We start from the raw sequence: 17,375 nt of genomic DNA, 5'->3' as shown, positions 1-17,375 counted from the left end.
ACTCCGTTCTTGTCTTGGTTGTGTCTTTGGTCCTCTCTGCTGTCAATCTCTAGTTACACTCTGGCAATTTTTGAAATGGAAAGCATGGTGGTTTGGTTTTAAAACTTGTTTGGTTTGTTTAAAAAGGGAAGCACGATGGTTTGGTTTTAAACCTTGATTTGGTTATGGATTGCAGTAATTCTGGTTTGTTTTCTGCCGTGATGAAACATTGTACCAGGTCATTGTACTTTTCCATACTTCATCCCTCTCTCTCTCTCTCTTTATCTCTCTCTTTATCTCTCTCTTTATCTCTCTCTTTATCTCTCTCTTTTTGTCTCTCTTTCTCTTTTCTTTTTTCTCCATTTCATTTTTTGGGGAAAATGACAGTTTCAAACCAAAATACATATTATGACATCTCAATTAGTGCTATGTACACTACATAGTGAGGTGTCATGGTTCAGTGGTTCGTTCACTGGACTCTCAATTGAGAGGGTGAGGATTCAAATCTCACCCCTGCATTACTGTCCTGGGACAAGTCATCAATTTACATTCGCCACTCTCAACCCATGTGTAGATGGTTAACAGATATTCTTCAGTGCTTGCCACTGAGCTACATGTATAACCAGTGTAATAGCTACTGGAGCACCAAGACTCGCGTTGTGATCAAGATCGACATGGTTGCTGCACTATCACAGTGAAACCTGTCTATAAAGACCACTCAAGGGAAACAAGAAAATCGGTCTTTATAGGCAGGTGGTCTTTATGTACAGGGTTATTCAGTACAGGTTTCAATGAGATGTAATTTTAAAGGGAAACAGAAAATGCTTTTGCAGTGAAACCTGTATATAATAATAAAGACCACTCAAGGGAAACAAGCGAATCTGTCTTCAAAGGTAGGCGGTCTTTACTCATAGGTCATTCAGTACAGGTTTCAATGAGATGTAATTTGAAAGGGAACCAGGAAATTGGTCTTCATAAACAGGTGGTCTTTTTATACAGGTGGTTGCTCTGTGCAGGTGGTCGCTATAGCAGGTTTTTACTGTACACGTATATTTATTAATCATGCATGTATATTCTGGGCTGGATTCTGAAGTACCAATGATGGCATGGGTTATTTATTCGTCGGTGAAAGTAATTGATTGACGCATAAATGTATCTCTATGATAAATAAAGTAACAGATCCCATACAGTTACCTCGGTCGTGACGGTGAACATGCAAGGTTAGAAATTCTTCAAAGCAAATCCAATACCTTCACATAGCCTGGATGAGACTGTTCGAAAGATCCACCATTTCATTAGGCAGTTCATTTGATCACTGTATCTACATGTAATTATCACTACTTTAGGTGTTTGTGGGATTTTTTTTTTGTTAGTTTGTCTTTTTATGATATTTTGTAACTGTTTTAAAATCTCACATTTTATATCTGATGATGATCCAAGAAATGTGACCTTTGTTGTTGGTATGTTGGCTTTTTGGGGTATCTACTTTCCCTATCTTCCTGTCCACCTCATTATCTGTCTCCCTCACCTTATCTCCCTCTCTTTCTCTTCTCTTCTCTCTTCTCTCTTCTCTTTCCTCTCTCTTCTTTTTCCTCTTCTCTCTCTTCTCTTTCTTCTCTCTCTCTCTTCTCTTTCCTCTTCTCTCTTCTCTCTCTTCTCTCTCCTCTCTCTCTCTCTCTTTGTCCTTCTGTCTCCCTCCCTCTCCATCTCTCTCCCTCCCTCTCCGTCTCTCTCTCTCTCTCTCTCTCGCTGTCTTATGCAAAGTAAACTACACAAGGACCAGAGACAACTTGATTTAAACCATTGCCATAGCAGCTATTTATATTACGTGTGTCTACACTATTTCTTATCACTTGGTCTAAGTCTGTAGATTCCAAACGCGGATCCTTTATCTGTTCATATTAGTTCATCTATTTTAATTTGTGATGTACATCCAAATGTCTGTTTTTATCAAAATGCCATATTAGAAAAATTGTACTTGACGTAACATGTTAAAGAGGAACTTCACGTATGTGATCATGGTGATGAAATTAATTTGTGTAAATGCATAGCTATATATATATATATATATATATATCTGTGACTATGGTAAAATGCTTATTTCAAATGAGATAAATGAGATACTTTATTTGTAGTGATGTTTGAATAAATGTGGGGAATAACGTGTCCCTCTTATGATATTTTGTGGAACCAACTACAAGAATTATTTTTGCTATTTTATTTACTATTCCCTGCACAACATGAGATAGTCTTTTAAGAATTTTTAAAATGATTATTGCACCCCCATATGTAATTTTGATATCGTTGAACTTGTGTATATGATGGTTTTGTGAAACACTGCGAAGGGGTTAGGGAGAGAAACATCTGGAACTTGATGTACATATGTAAACGGGGGTTTTCACAAAGATCCTAGGTTGAACTTATATCTAAGTTTGACTTAACAATTATGGAAAGCCGTTAGCATCTATGAAAATATTTTGTAAAAGTTATTTTAAAAGGCATAACATGTTGATGTAAATCATTCATATTTTCTATTAGCAAGGATATGTCATGTTCTTGATGTGGAATTTGTAAAAAGTCTAAAATACTTGAATTTTCACTTTTGAATATATCTTATTTTAAGACTACAAATGGCTGTCCATAATTTATAAGTCCAATTTAGAGTTAAGTTCGACTTGGTATCTTTGTGAAACGCCCCCCAGGTCTATTGACGGTCCATGTTTGAATATCCACCTGTGTTGGTTTATGCAATTCATGTTGGAAGTATTTGTCAGCCTTTTATGTTTGACTGTTCACACAAGTGTTTACACAAATGTTTTCAACCTTCAAAGAAAAGCATGTCTGTGTTTCCTCACTCTAAGTTTAGTCAAAGAAGGTACAATACACCATTTTCATGTAGGTAATGTTATCAAATTTAATCCACAAGTGTTTGTTCAGTGCCACATTCTTTCATTCACCTATTATAAATAACTGTATTTCAACAAAATGTGATTCACATACATTACTTCTTGTAAGGTAGGAGAAACATTATGGCTTGCCCTACCTAGCAGCACGATGTGTATGCACGTTTCATTTTGAATATTGAAGCACAATTATTTGTAACGGGTGAGTAAAACAACTTGTGACTAGGCACTTGAAAAAGACTTGTGCATTAAATTTGATTACATTCATAAGAGGCCTATTGAAAAAAGATACACAAACCTCATGCACAATTTTGCACGGAAAAGTACAGTAGCGATATCGCTGTAATATGCAGAATCAATATTTTTCATGAAACTTATCAAAGATTGAGGTTAGATTTAGTTGGAATAACAAAAATACCAAATTTTCTAAAGTCCAAAGTCTTTAGTAGGTTCAAAGTTGTTAGGAACTGCCAAGATAGTGTGTAATGTATGTATAACAATGGGTACTCAAGTAACCAAAGAATAGCGTATTAATTTAATTAGATTTAAAATATAATCTGTAGCAATTTATTATTTAACTTTGTACAACGGAAATGCTTTAAGATTGTTTGTATACCCTGCCTTATGGAAGACGAGAAGTCGAAAGTGAAGAAGTGTGTTTTATAACCATTCTCTCTTTCCCCGTTCTCATAAATTGTCCGTAATTCAAATTTTCCAGAATTGTCTCACATTGTTGGTGCATCTGGTGTCGTACGTGATCTCAAAATGCTCTCTCTCTCTCTCTCTCACTTAATATCTTTCTTTCTTGCTCTCTCTCTCTCACTTACTATCTTTGTCTCTTTCTTTCTTGCTCTCTCTCTCACTTTCTCTCTCTCACGTTCTTTCTCTTTCTTTCTTGCTCTCTCTCTCTTTCTTTCTCACTTTCTCTCTCTTTCTCTTTCTTTCTTGCTCTCTCTCTCTCTTTCTCTCTCTCTCTCTTTCCTCTGTCCCCTCTGTTCCCATATCATCTCTCCTTGGTTCTTGGACAAACTCATATCCAGTCAAACCCGTCTGGGTTTATAGTAATGGCCATATGCCTTTACGGTGACCACATAAGAGCAATACTCCCCAGGGAGTGGAGAAGGTGCAAATTGTACACAAATAAATCCAATAACCAGGGTAACACCATCTGTAAAGTGCTTAGAATTGGTATTTTATATCAAGCGATATAATTTTAAATCTAGAATATTACTGTTATTGTGACAGCAACACAAGGGAAGGAGAAAGAAGGGGTAGTGGAGACGGGTGGCCATTGAGGCCAGGCTCAACTGTATTTTCTTTTCTTGATTGTCTGTGCTTTGTCACTTGTAACCTTTAAGTCCAACCCCCTCCGCCCATCCAACCCCCTCCCCCTTCCCTCCCCCTTCCCTCCCCTCCCCCTCAGCCCCCCGAAACCATGCTCAGCAGAATTGTATTCATGCCCCCTTCAAAGGCAAACATAATTTTATTTGTCTGAAGTCTGAAGGGGAATAACTTGTGTACTATAACACAGAGATAATCCCCTTCTTGCTCTGGACGGTCAATTTTGGTCCAGAGGACTTCGGTCAAGTTTGGACCACCCCCAAAACTGATGTATAGTTACTGCAAATGAAGTTAATTGAAATGTAGAAATTATATCGCTTTGGTTCCACATTTCGTCCCTATTTTCACGAAGTGACGGTAGTGAATGACAATCGCATACAATTTGCGTGCGGATTTTCCTCACTACCGTCACTTCGTGAAGATAGGAATGATTTATGCACTTTGCTGCATATTGACTCTGTTAGTATTTAATTTGAAGTACATCTGCCCTTCCTTCTTTTTTTCATTCTAAATAGTTCTTAGAGCTTAAATTATATTTACCCTGATGTGCGATGGCTCTTCAGACAATATTTATTATTTATTTATTAATTAATTCATTAATTTATGTATCAATTACTTAATTACATCTAATTATTATTTTTCTAAGGAATCTCATTCATGTCTTAGTTTTATTCCCCTAAGTTGTAGGGAAGATGGAACTATGGTTGCCGGGAAGTTTAGTCGAAAACAGGTCTAATTGCGGGGATTTTGATAGAGAAACCAAATGAATCATGTTGCTGTATATCTCCTCTTTATTACAGTGGTTACAAGTCAAGCCTTTATCTTCATCTTTGAAGTCGTATGTGTTTCAATCATTTATTCTCTGACCATTTCATATTTCATATTTCAATGCACCTCCAAATCTGTCTTCATATTTTGACTGTGGTAGCATGCAATGTAGTTGGGTGTATGTTTTCAAGTTAAATGTATCACGATGTCAATGATTACTGGTGTATATCATGTATGAAGAAAAAAAATGTTATTTCAAAAAACCAAACAACGGGAAAAGGTGTTTTATCACTGTGTGTGTATGAACACTGTATTATTATGCACTTTATATTATGATCCTTGCTTTTTTGAGCAGTTTTATCCCCGAATGTTAATTTCCAGCGATCATGACGGTAAATCTGTTTAAATCGTGTTTGAGTACTGTAAATTAAGTCTTCTATGAACATAGCAGACTTATTGTAGATATAGTGACATGGTGGTACCACAAATGTCGCGTCTTGTTTTTGCAAGGAAGAAAAATGTCTCCTTTTTTTCCAAGATAGCCAAATATTGATAATGCATTATTTATAAGGCGTAAATGGATATATATTTGTTATTGAATTCACTAGATCACAAATGCTGAAATAAAAAAAAAAATAGATTATTTGTATATATAAATATCTATATGAAAATGTAACATCCGTGGCACTTGTTGTGTTTATTATTGTGGTGTATGTTGTTTTTTATGTTTGTATGGTGTTGCACTGTGCACTTGATCTTTATTTTAGGGTAAACTATTCAAGAAATTCTGGATGGAGACAGTTTTAAATCTTACCCTCTCCCTTTCTTCTACAGTTGACAACTAAATTATTTATACCCTTATAGTTTTTGAAATATTTGAAAAGTTGATTTGTCCTGATTTATCTGTCTTGAGAATGTGACATATATTAATGGTAAAGACCAGTATTGGAAACGCCCCAGTTTCAAAAAAATGAAATGGAAGCTCTTATTACCAATCATGTGAAAGAATATGTTTTGACTAATACATGATGATAACAAATTTTGTCGGGAAACCGCCTACTAATTGATATATTTGGTAAATTAGTTTATCTACATAGTCTGTGAGAGATAAACGCACGTGTTCGCACATGTGCGTATAGTCCCATATACATCTTTCTGTGTACAGTGCTTGTAACTTTACGAAGACTAGGCCATATTTCTTATCATTTTGATGATTCCAGAACCTTGCAGTACACACCAATATGCTAGATGATCAACCTTTTCTGATTGATTCCCCAACGTTTCTTTTACAATGCAATCGCATGACCATAACTGGTCTTTATCTTTAAAGCTCAAATCTGAAAGTATTCAACAGAGGCCCTAAAGCAGTCCACCTTTCATTCTTGAGTTACAAAAACAAAACAAACAAAACAAAACATCAAATTTACAAGGGTTATGAATAATTTAGTCGTTAACTGTATGTGTAGTCATATTTCTCCCTATCTCCCTCCCTCTCCATCTCTCGCTCTCTCTCTTGTTACTTCTTGTTTGCTATTTCTTCCTCTATCCAGGGTATGTCCTGCTCTATCACTTCTTCATCAATCTCAATGTCTATCTCACATTTTGTTTTCTCTCCATCTCCGTCTACCAAAATAAGCCAGGCCCCCAAAATGTTTGACTTTTGCACATGAGTTTTATTGTGTTGCACCTGACCTACACAAGTCATATAAAGTTGAAACATTTTTTTGGTGTTCATGGATATCCATAAAATAGAACGGTTTACTAGAATATTCAAATTTATGGATGTCTAGTTAAAAGGTATTCCATATAATCTGGGATCCAGTCTGCAAACATTACTTGTTGCTATAAAGGGCAAGCCTCGGACAAGCTTTCTGGTTTTAAAAAACAATCTTCTTTAAACAGCATATGCATACAATTTGAATGTTAGTAAACCGGCCTATTGTATTGAATTGAGAATTGACAACGTAAGTAGGAAAGGCGTTTTGACAGTACCCCCTCGGCCGGCCTCCCCCCTCTCTGGGACTGATACGGACCTTCTAAATTTCTTTTATTTATGATAAATGATTAAAAGTTGTTTGCATCAATCCTAAGGGTAGAAAAGGTCATATCAAAACAGTGTTCCATGTTTATTGCCATTCACTCATTTTTATCTCATTTTTTTATTTACATCTAGGGAATATGTGTTCTGCTGACTGAGCCAGGGGCCCGTTTCATAAAACTTGCTATCAATAACAAGTCACAATAACTGTTATAAGATACTGAAATCGCAGGCATTTGATTGGCCGAGAGCAAATTTGTCCTAGAAATTTAACATTTGTGATTGATAACAAGTTTTATGAAACGGGGCCCAGATGATCATAATAAGGCTGCACTGTACATAAGTTCATTGCAATGATGGAATGTTAGATGTTTGAATTTGTATGCACTATGCACGAGAGGGGAATAGTATTTTAACTTGATATTTTTTAAATAATGGTAATTACGGTAAGGGGAGAAGAGAAAAGGGAAGGGATGTAAATGCAAATGGAGAGGGAGAGAATGAACATGAGAGAGAGGGAGATGGTGAGAGGAAGAGGGGTCAGAGGAAGAGAGAGAGAGAGTGAGAGAATGAAAATGGGAGGGGGAGAGAGAGGGGGTATGGTCGAGCTAGAAAGAGAGAGATAAATGAATGGGGTGGGGTGAGAGATAGAGAGAGAAATAGAGAAGGAGAGAATTGAAAGAGTAACTGGTATAGAAATAGAAAATAGTCACTCTGAATATAGGCCCGGTCACACAGCCTTTCGCGTCTGTATCGCGGGTAAAATTTCGCGATTTTTTTTTGCCCGCGGTTGCCCGTGGTGGAAAAAATGTGCAAAATTGGCTTACCCGCGGTTTACCCGTGGTATGCCCGCGGAACAGACGCCGGCGACTGTTCCGCGTCCTTATCGCGGGTGAAGCGCGGCGGTACCGCGGCCTACCACGCTTACACGCGGTACACACGCTAATGCACGTGATAACAACGCGGTACAGACGCGGAACAAACGTGCTATGACCGTGCTCCACCCGCGATTACCCGCTAAAATTTCGCGTCCAATTCCGCGTGTAACCACGTCTTAACCGCGGCCGTAGCACGTCCTAGCACGTTCGTTCCGCGTCTGTACCGCGTCTTTACCGCGTGTGTACCACGTGTACCGCCCGCGATTACCCGCGGTCTAAATTTTTGGGCAGCCCAAAACTTTTTCGCGCGGCCAACTGCGTGTGAATTTCTTACCGCGTGTAACGACGGGTAAAGTACGGCTGTATCGCGTCTTTATCGCGACCTCAAAGCGTCCAACAGCGTCTGCTTCACGGGCAGAAATTTTTGGCCGTGATTCGGCCGCGATACGCCCGTGGGAGGGCTGTGTGACCGGGCCTTATGATGAACAAGGAGTATACAGTGGGTATATATACATTTACAGAAATTATGTAAACACACACATGAAATGGAAGAAAATTCTGGGCGCGAGGTTGTCGCTCAGATCCACACGTCATTGTAAACAATGACGGGCCATTCTAGTCGACTATACACGCAGATTGCATTCATTCGCGATCGCCCATTCAATTTGCGTGCAGTTCAAGTGCCATGCAAATGGTGAAGAGAACACAATCCAAATCAACGGAGTTCGAAATTAATTGAATCGGTGCTTTATGTCTGTCATGTAAACATCAAGATTTATCCAACATGTCGGGAATGTTTGAAGATCGGGAGCTGACGGAGGAAGGAAATACCACACCAGAGGGTGTTTCGTATGGACTCTCAACAGGTAACTTTCATTTTCAATTTTGTACAAAAAATTAACATGATTCATTGACAGTGCAGTGACACTGTCTAAAAAAAATGGTCAAAGATAAATTCAAGTGCAATGCCCCATAAGCAATGTGATTTTTTACCTGAATTACCAGCTGAATCACCTATTTTGTCTTTCAATATCAGTTTTCAAGATTAAGCTGAAATTGAATATGATTCTTCCTCGTCATAATTTGTAATCTTTGTTATTTGTTTCAATGATCAATCAGCGTGTTTCCACAGAAAACATTGACACGGTATACCGTGTCAGTTTTCCTGTGGAAACACAAGCGAGTCGACCTGTGTCGACCGAGATGCGGATTATCAGAACCACCTCTGGGAGGTGGTTCTTGCCGTGTCGATCCGTGTGAAATCGCTGTGGAGAACACAGCAACAAACCGTGTCTGGCGGATCATCAGAGCGCCGACGTATAATAGCCGAGGCAAAAAGGCAAAATAAGCACGACACAGTCAAGAGGTCCAATATTAGACGCGTGCCAGGCAAGGTACGCTTATTTTGCGCTAATTTTTAAACCATGGGTTATGTAAATGAAGGTTTAAACCATGGGTTAAATGTAAACCTCCTATGTGAATTCGGCCATTATGTTTGTTAAGTGTCCAGACTCCAGACACTCAACCCCTGACACTAAGGTATAGACTTTCTACACACTAATAATGCATTGAATTCACTAGATCACAAATGCTGAAATAACAAATAGATGATTTGAATATACAGTCAAACCTGTTTAAAGCGACCGCCTAAGGGAAACATAAAAAGTGGCCTTTGTAGACAGGTTCCTTTAGTACATGATTCAATAAGAAACCATTTTCAAGGGAAACAACAAATGTGGCCTTTGTAGGCAGGTGGTCTTCGTAGACAGGTGCATACCTGCCAACCACCCCGATTTAGGCGGAGTTCCTCCGCATTTTTCATACCAACTCCGAATTCCGAATGCATGCCTCAAAACTCCGATTTTTAAAAAAATTTTATGTATTTTTTTTTTTTTTTTTTTTTTTTTTTTTTTTTTTTTAGTGTAATGCACTTGGAGAGTATATAACTATTATGTTTGTATTTCGAAATGTAAAGCGCCTTGAGCATGTTCATGTAAAGGCGCTCAATAAATACCAATATGTATGTATGTATGTATAAGACTAAAGCATAACACAGCACTGATAACCAGATCACGCCAACATCCGCGCTCGCGCTCATAGAAGATATACACAGCGCAGCCCGAACGTGATCGTTAGTTCCCCCCCCCCCCCAATCTACGGGCTACTACCCCAATCCTTTGGTGGTTCGCGACCTCGTAGTCCATCCAGAAAAAATTACTCCTAATTTCTCTTGTCTCAGGTTGGCAGGTATGCAGGTGGTCACTATAGCACGTTTGACTGTATATTATATAATTAAAGTTAATGGAGTATTGCGTGAACCAAACTATTGACTTCCTTTTTTATTTCCAACCCCATCCAGCCTCAGAGTTTGTAGCGACCTATGGATGGTATATCTTGTTTGGTGTGATTGGGCTAGTTTATATCAACAGCTGGCTGGATACAAGACTACAAGGATGGAAGAAACAGAGAAAGCAAGAATCAGATCTAAACAGCTATAGTAAGTATGATTTTCTGTGTATGACGTCAGTGCTTCTTAAAGTGACTCTCACACTCTGCCGTGTAGGCCTACCGTGTGCCACCGTGCGCGAAAATGTGTGCGGACGGTGGAGAACGGCGAGGGCACACGGTGGTTCGTTATCAAAGCGGGCAACACGTTAATAGGGCGTTGGCGCTTATTTACACCCGGTGGGACCCGGCGAAAGTTTTGGGCATGTTCAAAACTTTGGCCGGCTGGCACCGGCCGCAAGTAAGCGGCAAGAGGACGGTATGTATACGTTATGAAAACGGTCACACTGTATGAACACGTTCACAACACGCTCATAACCCGTTACAGAACGGTGATGAAAAATGGAGAGCGGACTGACCGTTGCCGTTCAAATCGGGGTATTTATGGCCGTCGTGTCATGACGTCAGCAGTCCGGGGACTCCGAGCGGTGAGGGAACGCTAAGTGACTGGTAGGTGGCTGCTCCAAACCCGGTGAACACGTTCGAGACCCGGTATGGGCCCGGTATGGAAACGGCCAAAATTTTCAACAAAAGTCAATCTGGGCGGTGAAGACGGTAGAAGCACGTTCAACACCCGGTATGCGCCCGGTGAGAACGGTCAGAAGATGGCAACGAAACGGTGAAAAGATTAATTTTATGAATTTTTTTTTGCGGCCGGGGACAAGTTCGCTCAAAACCCAACGTTCTGGACTCTGTTGTTTTTTTTAGCCCGGCAGGTGGACGGTAGGCCTACACGGCAGAGTGTGAGAGCTCCATAAGGGCTGAACTCTTGGTCTCCCATTACCCCACTGATCTGCATACCGTAACTACGATTATCAGATATACTAAAAATCTTAGTTGTGGTACTGTAGGTAGCATAGACAATAAATCATGGCTTTGCTCATCAGTAAGTCGCAAATCCATCATGGAATGATAATACACACACATGTAGTAATGATAATGGGTTCTTGTGTATAGCATTCATGACTGTCAGACTTGACGCTCTCTGGCGCTCCACAATTCTTTCCCCGGCTTTAGTGGCTGTAGTGTAGTGGCCCATCAATGGAAGAACTTAATTTAATTTAATTTTAATTAAGGCACTCTACATACATGTAACTATCTTGATCTAAGGAGACACGAACGAACGAGAGGCCCATCTGCACATCCCCAATCAATTATACCAGGAGGAGAGACACAATGGTCACAGAGGTTTGGTTAGTTTTTCCTCTCCCAACCAAATATAATGAGTGATTTCAAGTTGGGTGTTAGTGTTAGTGTTAAGAGCGGTCAAGAGCTCTTAAAATCAAACAAATATTTGCTGATTTGCCGATATATCGATAGCTTAACACCACCCTAAACACCACTGCACTTTGTCATCCCAACACATTTCACAACGATGATTTAAAAATAGTACATAAAAACTAAAGATATCATGAAAAGCACAGAATAAATTTACACTTATTTCTCTGGTCTTATAAAATAACTAATTTTACACAAAAGAATGTATGAATCACATAGTATAGGACCTGTTTCACATATTTGTATTTGATCGTCAGAAAATAAATAAGCGTCATTCGGGCGTTGACTGTTGTGCGGGTACAACGCTTACACCGAACTGGAAATCAACATGAGCTTAATCCCTAGGGGCTAGTGTTAGTGAATAGGACATTTGTACATAACATATTAACACCAATCACAAAGGTCGATTCAGCAGACGACAATTTTGCAAAATCGATAATGCTAGCTACCGTAAGTTGACGATATTCAGAGGTCAAAGTCTTAACACCAGCTGATTTCCATTTCGGTGTTTAGGGTTGGTGTTAGTGTTAATACTGACACCAGCCCTAAGCACCGAACTTGAAATCACTCACTGTAATAATAATGAAACATCATTTTCTTGTGATCTTGTCTTATCTTAGATGCGAATGAAGTGCTGCAGCGACAGGAGGCGATGGAGAGAGCAAGACAGAGACTTCAGGCCAAGTATGACGCAGAGACAGAAGAATACGCCCAGAAACAAAAGGAGGTAAGATACAGCTACATATGACTTTCTAGTACTGAAAAATATCAGCCCAAAGAGGGGAAAAAAGCAGCACACAAAAAATGCCCTCTGTTCTTCCTTGGTTTACTTGATGAAAAGTACCAATGTGAAGTATTTGTGGACTACTTTGTAAACGTTGCAGATATTATATATTTGCCATGATATTGATCATTTCAAGATATGAAATATTTAGATTCAAGAAAGTTTAAAGGATAATCCATGTCCTATACAATGTAGGTTACATGTACATGTACGTCCAATAGTGTGTTTATTTCCTGTACTAGCTTTTACCAACATTTAATGAGAACATCCATTGGTTGAATCTTTGCATTCCTAGAAATTGAACCTTCTTTTTAATTTCTAATCTCGTGATTTTTTTTGCAGAAAGAAGAAGAGAAGAGAAAGGAAGAGATAGAGGACTGGGAACGTCATCAGAAAGGTCTCGGTTATAAATCCAAAACAAAAGCTGCCAAGGTAAGCCACTCTTTATACATTTAAAGTGGAGTTCTGGGGCCTGTTTCACAAAACTTGTTATCTATAACAGTTCTGCTAAATTTCTATGACAAATTTGCTCTCAGCCAATCAGATGCCATGATTGCAGTAGCTTATAACAGTAGCTTGTAACTTGTTATTGATATCAAGTTTTATGAAACAGGGTCCTGGGCCCCATTTCACAAAACTTGTCATCAGTGACAAATGACAGTTGTTGTTATAAGCTACTGAAATCATGGCATCTGATTGGCTGAGAGCAAATTTGTCATAGAAATTTAGCAGAACTGTTATAGATAACAAGTTTTATGAAACAGGCCCCAGAAATTGACAAAATCTTCCTAAAAGTTACATGCACCGACACAGAAATGTGAATATGGGACTACACAAACATGTGGCATGAAAGTGTGGTCCAAAACCATGAGCTGATACTTGTGACATTTTGAATTCAAGAGCATTTGAAGAGCCATTCTTTTCAGGGGATACTAACATTAAAAAAAAAAAACAATGCTCACAAATTATTTTTCACCTTTGCTCTTTCTAACTCGGCGTTCTCTTGAGATCTTGTACCTGGAGACACGCCTTTCACTTAGTACATAAACATGACCCTCTATGTGTATTACACATACCTTTAAACAAATTGACCTCTTATCAGCATATTTTTTTAAATAGCAAACTTGGAAAGAACATTGTATTAATAGCTGAAAATGTGTATCAACTAAGATATCAAAATGTCATATTAAGAGGAGATTGAAGTTTCCTAATCTTTGTTGATATAGCAAATTTTGAACTTATTTCTGCGTTGTTTTTTACTGTTAGGTTAAAAAAGGTTGTGCAGGGAAAAAGGGTATTTTCTTGCCATGCATTCTTTTAATGAACAGCTGATAGTTTCTCACTGACAAACATATTTGTTCCACTTTCTGAGCTGATTCAGATTGTTATCAATTTGTTCTCTGATTAGATTTAGGGCAATGGGCCATGTGCCCCTAATGAGGCTCTCACAAATATGGATATTAACTAACCTTCCAGTGTGAAAACTGTATCAAATCTCACATACTTTGTCTGCTACATTAACAAATTATTTACATTTTTCATTCAATTCTGAACGTAAGGAATGTTGTTCAGAAAATATATCCCTTCTTTAGAAAATATTTATATAATATTGGATGGCTTTGGGTGTGATACAAGAATATATTGCTCGAGCTATGACAATATTGAACAAGTTAAAGACGAGTCCAATATTGTCATAGCGAGAGCAATATATTCTTGTATCACACGAAAACAAAGCCATCCAATATTATAATCATTACAGGCCTTAAATTTCAGTAGTTTTAGGGCAAGGCCACTTTTCTGTAGGGCACATTCCTATATTACAGCACAAATAGGAAGAATTGGAAAGGGCACAACAAATCTCCAAGGACCATGAGAGGGGCATTGAGGCCAATCAAAGGGCTAGGGGCATCCACGGCCATAGCCCTGGTGGCCTTGGATTAGTTTAAGCCCTGCATTATCTTGGAAACCTTATATACCGTAGATAGTATTCTTTATTTACTTGGTCATCATTGTACATTGTCAAGTTGTTTACATTTTTCATTACATTTCATGAACCTAAAGAATGTTGTTCATAAAATATATCCCTCCTTTCAAAAATGTTATTCCTTATTTACTTGGTTATCAACTTTCTTCCTCCCTGAATTCAATAGGAAGCCGAACAAGCGGAGGCCCGTGGAGTTACCAGGCAGGATAAACCAAAAAAGAAGTTAAGAGATGGTAAGTGCAGATAATAAGCCATTGATGGAAATAAGATCTTTAGTATTCAACCAAACTTACACTGAATGGTCAACATACACAGAACTACCATCTAACAATCAATTCTGGTAGAAATTGTTGTAAGAATGAGAGTTATTGTGAACTTCTCAAATTTAAAACCCTCAAATTGGCAACACGTTGAGATATTAAAGTTTTCTTTTTTTGGATCAAATTCGGCCATTGTTTAAACATTTAAAAAACATTCACAATGTACCGTAAATCTCTGTGTATAAGGCGCACCTGTGTATAAGGCGCACCCCTATTTTGAAGACAAAAAAAAAATTAAAAATTTTGTTTTGTTTTTTGTTTGTTGTTGCCGAAACTAAAACACATGCGAGGAAGGACTTTCATTTAACATCGAGGTGCAGTTGAAGGCGCCGATTTTCGCTTGTGAACTTGTCACAAATAAAAGTAACAATGTCGTTTTTAGAAAAATGTGTAAGATCATTAATGTAAATTTAAAACAGTAGAGTACCTAGGATAAAACCTTGTGGTACACCGAAGCAAAATTGGAGGAATTATTATTCTAAACTACATATTGAGATCTATTAGAAAGAGTACTTTCAGACCAAGAAGACAGACACATTTGAGTGTTGTTCTAGTTTCTGAGTCAACACACCAATTACTGAGCTGGGAGACATTGCCAGGCATAGCGCCATAAATCAAAACTAAAAACTTGGTGTACCTGTGTATAAGACGCACCCCCGACTTTCAATTTTTTACGGCGGCAAAAAAGTTTGCCTTATACACGGAGATTTACGGTATATTGTTTTCAGAGACATTTTATTCCATCTTTGTTGAAGTATATAAACATCCTTTCAGCGATATTATGCAGATCTTAAAGCTGATCTCAACTGGGGAGTAACAGCAGAGTTGGTTATGGTTTAGTGAAGATTCAGTGTTTAATTACCTTTTTAATCAATAAAAATGTGCCCCAGTGTTCTCCTACTATTACTTGCTTTTAAAGCCTATCTGCCCTAGTTTGGCCAGGAGGGATTAGACCTCCCTGCGTGGTCACTGACAGGTGATTCTCTCATCAAATCAGCTCTCAATTAACATAAGAAAAAGGGGATTATGGGGGACCAACAGGTACCGCTTAGGCATTGTTTGCTGTATAGAGGGGGCAAGTCCAGCTTTAAATGATGCATTACCTTTATAATCAACAAGAAACTGTCCACTCCCAGTATATTCTGATAGTACTAATTGCTTTCTGTTTCTTGTTTCTGTTTTGATGTCTTAGATTACAACCCACTGTGGGGAGGTCAAGGTTCAGGGTTCCGCCCGTCAGCTCGACCAAGCCGCAGCGGAGGCGGATGAGGTTAAAGGTCGTACACAGGTCACTCAAAGGTCACTTAATGTTCCAGTAATGTTCTAGCAAAATTTATCCTACATGTATACTGCCTTGATGAATGTATAACATTCACATGCTGTAGACACACATAAGGCCTGTCCTCATCAGCTCGAGTTTGCCGAATAACCCGCTATTATAACTATCCCGATCGCAAATTAACCAGTTACATGTACTTTGTGTCTTCATCAGCCCGCAGTTGCAATTAGCAGGATATCTGGTTGAGAAAATATCCAGAGAAAGCTTGGTCTCGTTTCCAAAATATCTGGCTATTTGGGAATTAAGGGGCTAATTTGCGCCCGTCCGAGTTTGTGATGAGCGTATCGGTCTGGTGAAGATGCAATTTTGAGTTTCGGGATGATATCCCGAGTCTGAAAATGGCGGGTTATTTGCCAACTTGAGTTGATGAAAATAGGCCTATAGAGGCGTCGTGGTTAAGTGGATATGTCATCAGATATAAGAATGTAATGATGCGTTTTTTCTTTCTTTCAGAAATATCATAAACGTATATCTGCGCTATGTGTGCTCTGCATTTTAGAAAACTATTTGTTTGGAATATAAGGATAATCATTTCGTTTGGGTAGGAAAGCTGGAACATTCTCTGACCTTAGATCTGTGTACATTTTTATTTCAAAACCCAAATTCTACAGCTGGTAAAATTAATTGAATCTATCCCTATTCTTGCCTGAAACCCTGCAAGCATTATCTGAAAATTGGTGCCATGTAAATGTGGATTTAATTTGAAGTAAATAAATGCATTGCAATCATGCACTTTGTCCCTTATTAAAGATTAAACTGCGTTTTTATCATTGAATAGTTGATCAATGTGCCTTATCCTCACTTTTTAAAAACTTTTTTTACTATTTTTATTATTAAAAAAAAAATAATAATAATGTATTCATTTATTATTGTTATTATTATCATTTATAAAGGGGAAGGGGTTACACCTAAAATTGCACAATATTGATCATGAAATCGTATGTTTGTTAACTTATAATATGTGACATTTATCAGCTGTGGAATTTGGGTTGCCATGTTAATGTTTAAAGGCAGTAAGAAGCAAGCAAGGAAATTCAGAATTGAAGCATACATGTTCATCTTGATTCTGATGGCAATATGAAATTTTATTTATTGATGTAAATAGTAAATCACTTTTTGTCCTGTTGTGCGAAAACTTATAAGAAAAAATGCACAATGTAGAGAGCTCATCACAGAGACTTACAGATTTTAGTACTTTTCCCTTTCAGTATTCAAAGAGCCTTTTTATGTTACGAAATATTGGTGATTTTTTAATGTT

At 38.2% G+C, this 17,375-nt stretch overlaps 1 protein-coding gene across 1 annotated transcript; it reads left to right on the top strand.

The window, feature by feature from the left end:
* The first annotated feature begins 8,550 nt into the window (after nt 1-8,550).
* On the top strand, nt 8,551-16,828 carry LOC753380 (selenoprotein S). Its single transcript, XM_030977743.1, has 6 exons — nt 8,551-8,773; nt 10,267-10,404; nt 12,311-12,417; nt 12,817-12,906; nt 14,625-14,691; nt 15,971-16,828. The coding sequence occupies exons 1-6, from the start codon at nt 8,692-8,694 to the stop codon at nt 16,045-16,047; spliced, it is 561 nt and encodes a 186-aa protein (XP_030833603.1). The 5' UTR covers nt 8,551-8,691; the 3' UTR covers nt 16,048-16,828.
* The last annotated feature ends 547 nt before the right edge of the window (nt 16,829-17,375 follow it).

This window comes from Strongylocentrotus purpuratus, unplaced genomic scaffold (assembly GCF_000002235.5).
Source record: "Strongylocentrotus purpuratus isolate Spur 01 unplaced genomic scaffold, Spur_5.0 spur5_scaffold_1, whole genome shotgun sequence".
Lineage (NCBI taxonomy): Eukaryota > Metazoa > Echinodermata > Echinoidea > Camarodonta > Strongylocentrotidae > Strongylocentrotus > Strongylocentrotus purpuratus.
The sequence above is the reverse complement of the archived record's forward strand: the minus strand, read 5'-3'. Positions and strand labels throughout refer to the sequence as shown.

Excerpts from the sequence above, each read along its gene's own strand:
- LOC753380 (XM_030977743.1), top strand. The coding sequence starts at position 8,692 with ATGTCGGGAATGTTTGAAGATCGGGAGCTGACGGAGGAAGGAAATACC. Across the intron at positions 10,405-12,310 it reads ATCAGATCTAAACAGCTATA|ATGCGAATGAAGTGCTGCAG; the intron begins GTAAGTATGATT and ends GTCTTATCTTAG. Across the intron at positions 12,907-14,624 it reads CCAAAACAAAAGCTGCCAAG|GAAGCCGAACAAGCGGAGGC; the intron begins GTAAGCCACTCT and ends TGAATTCAATAG.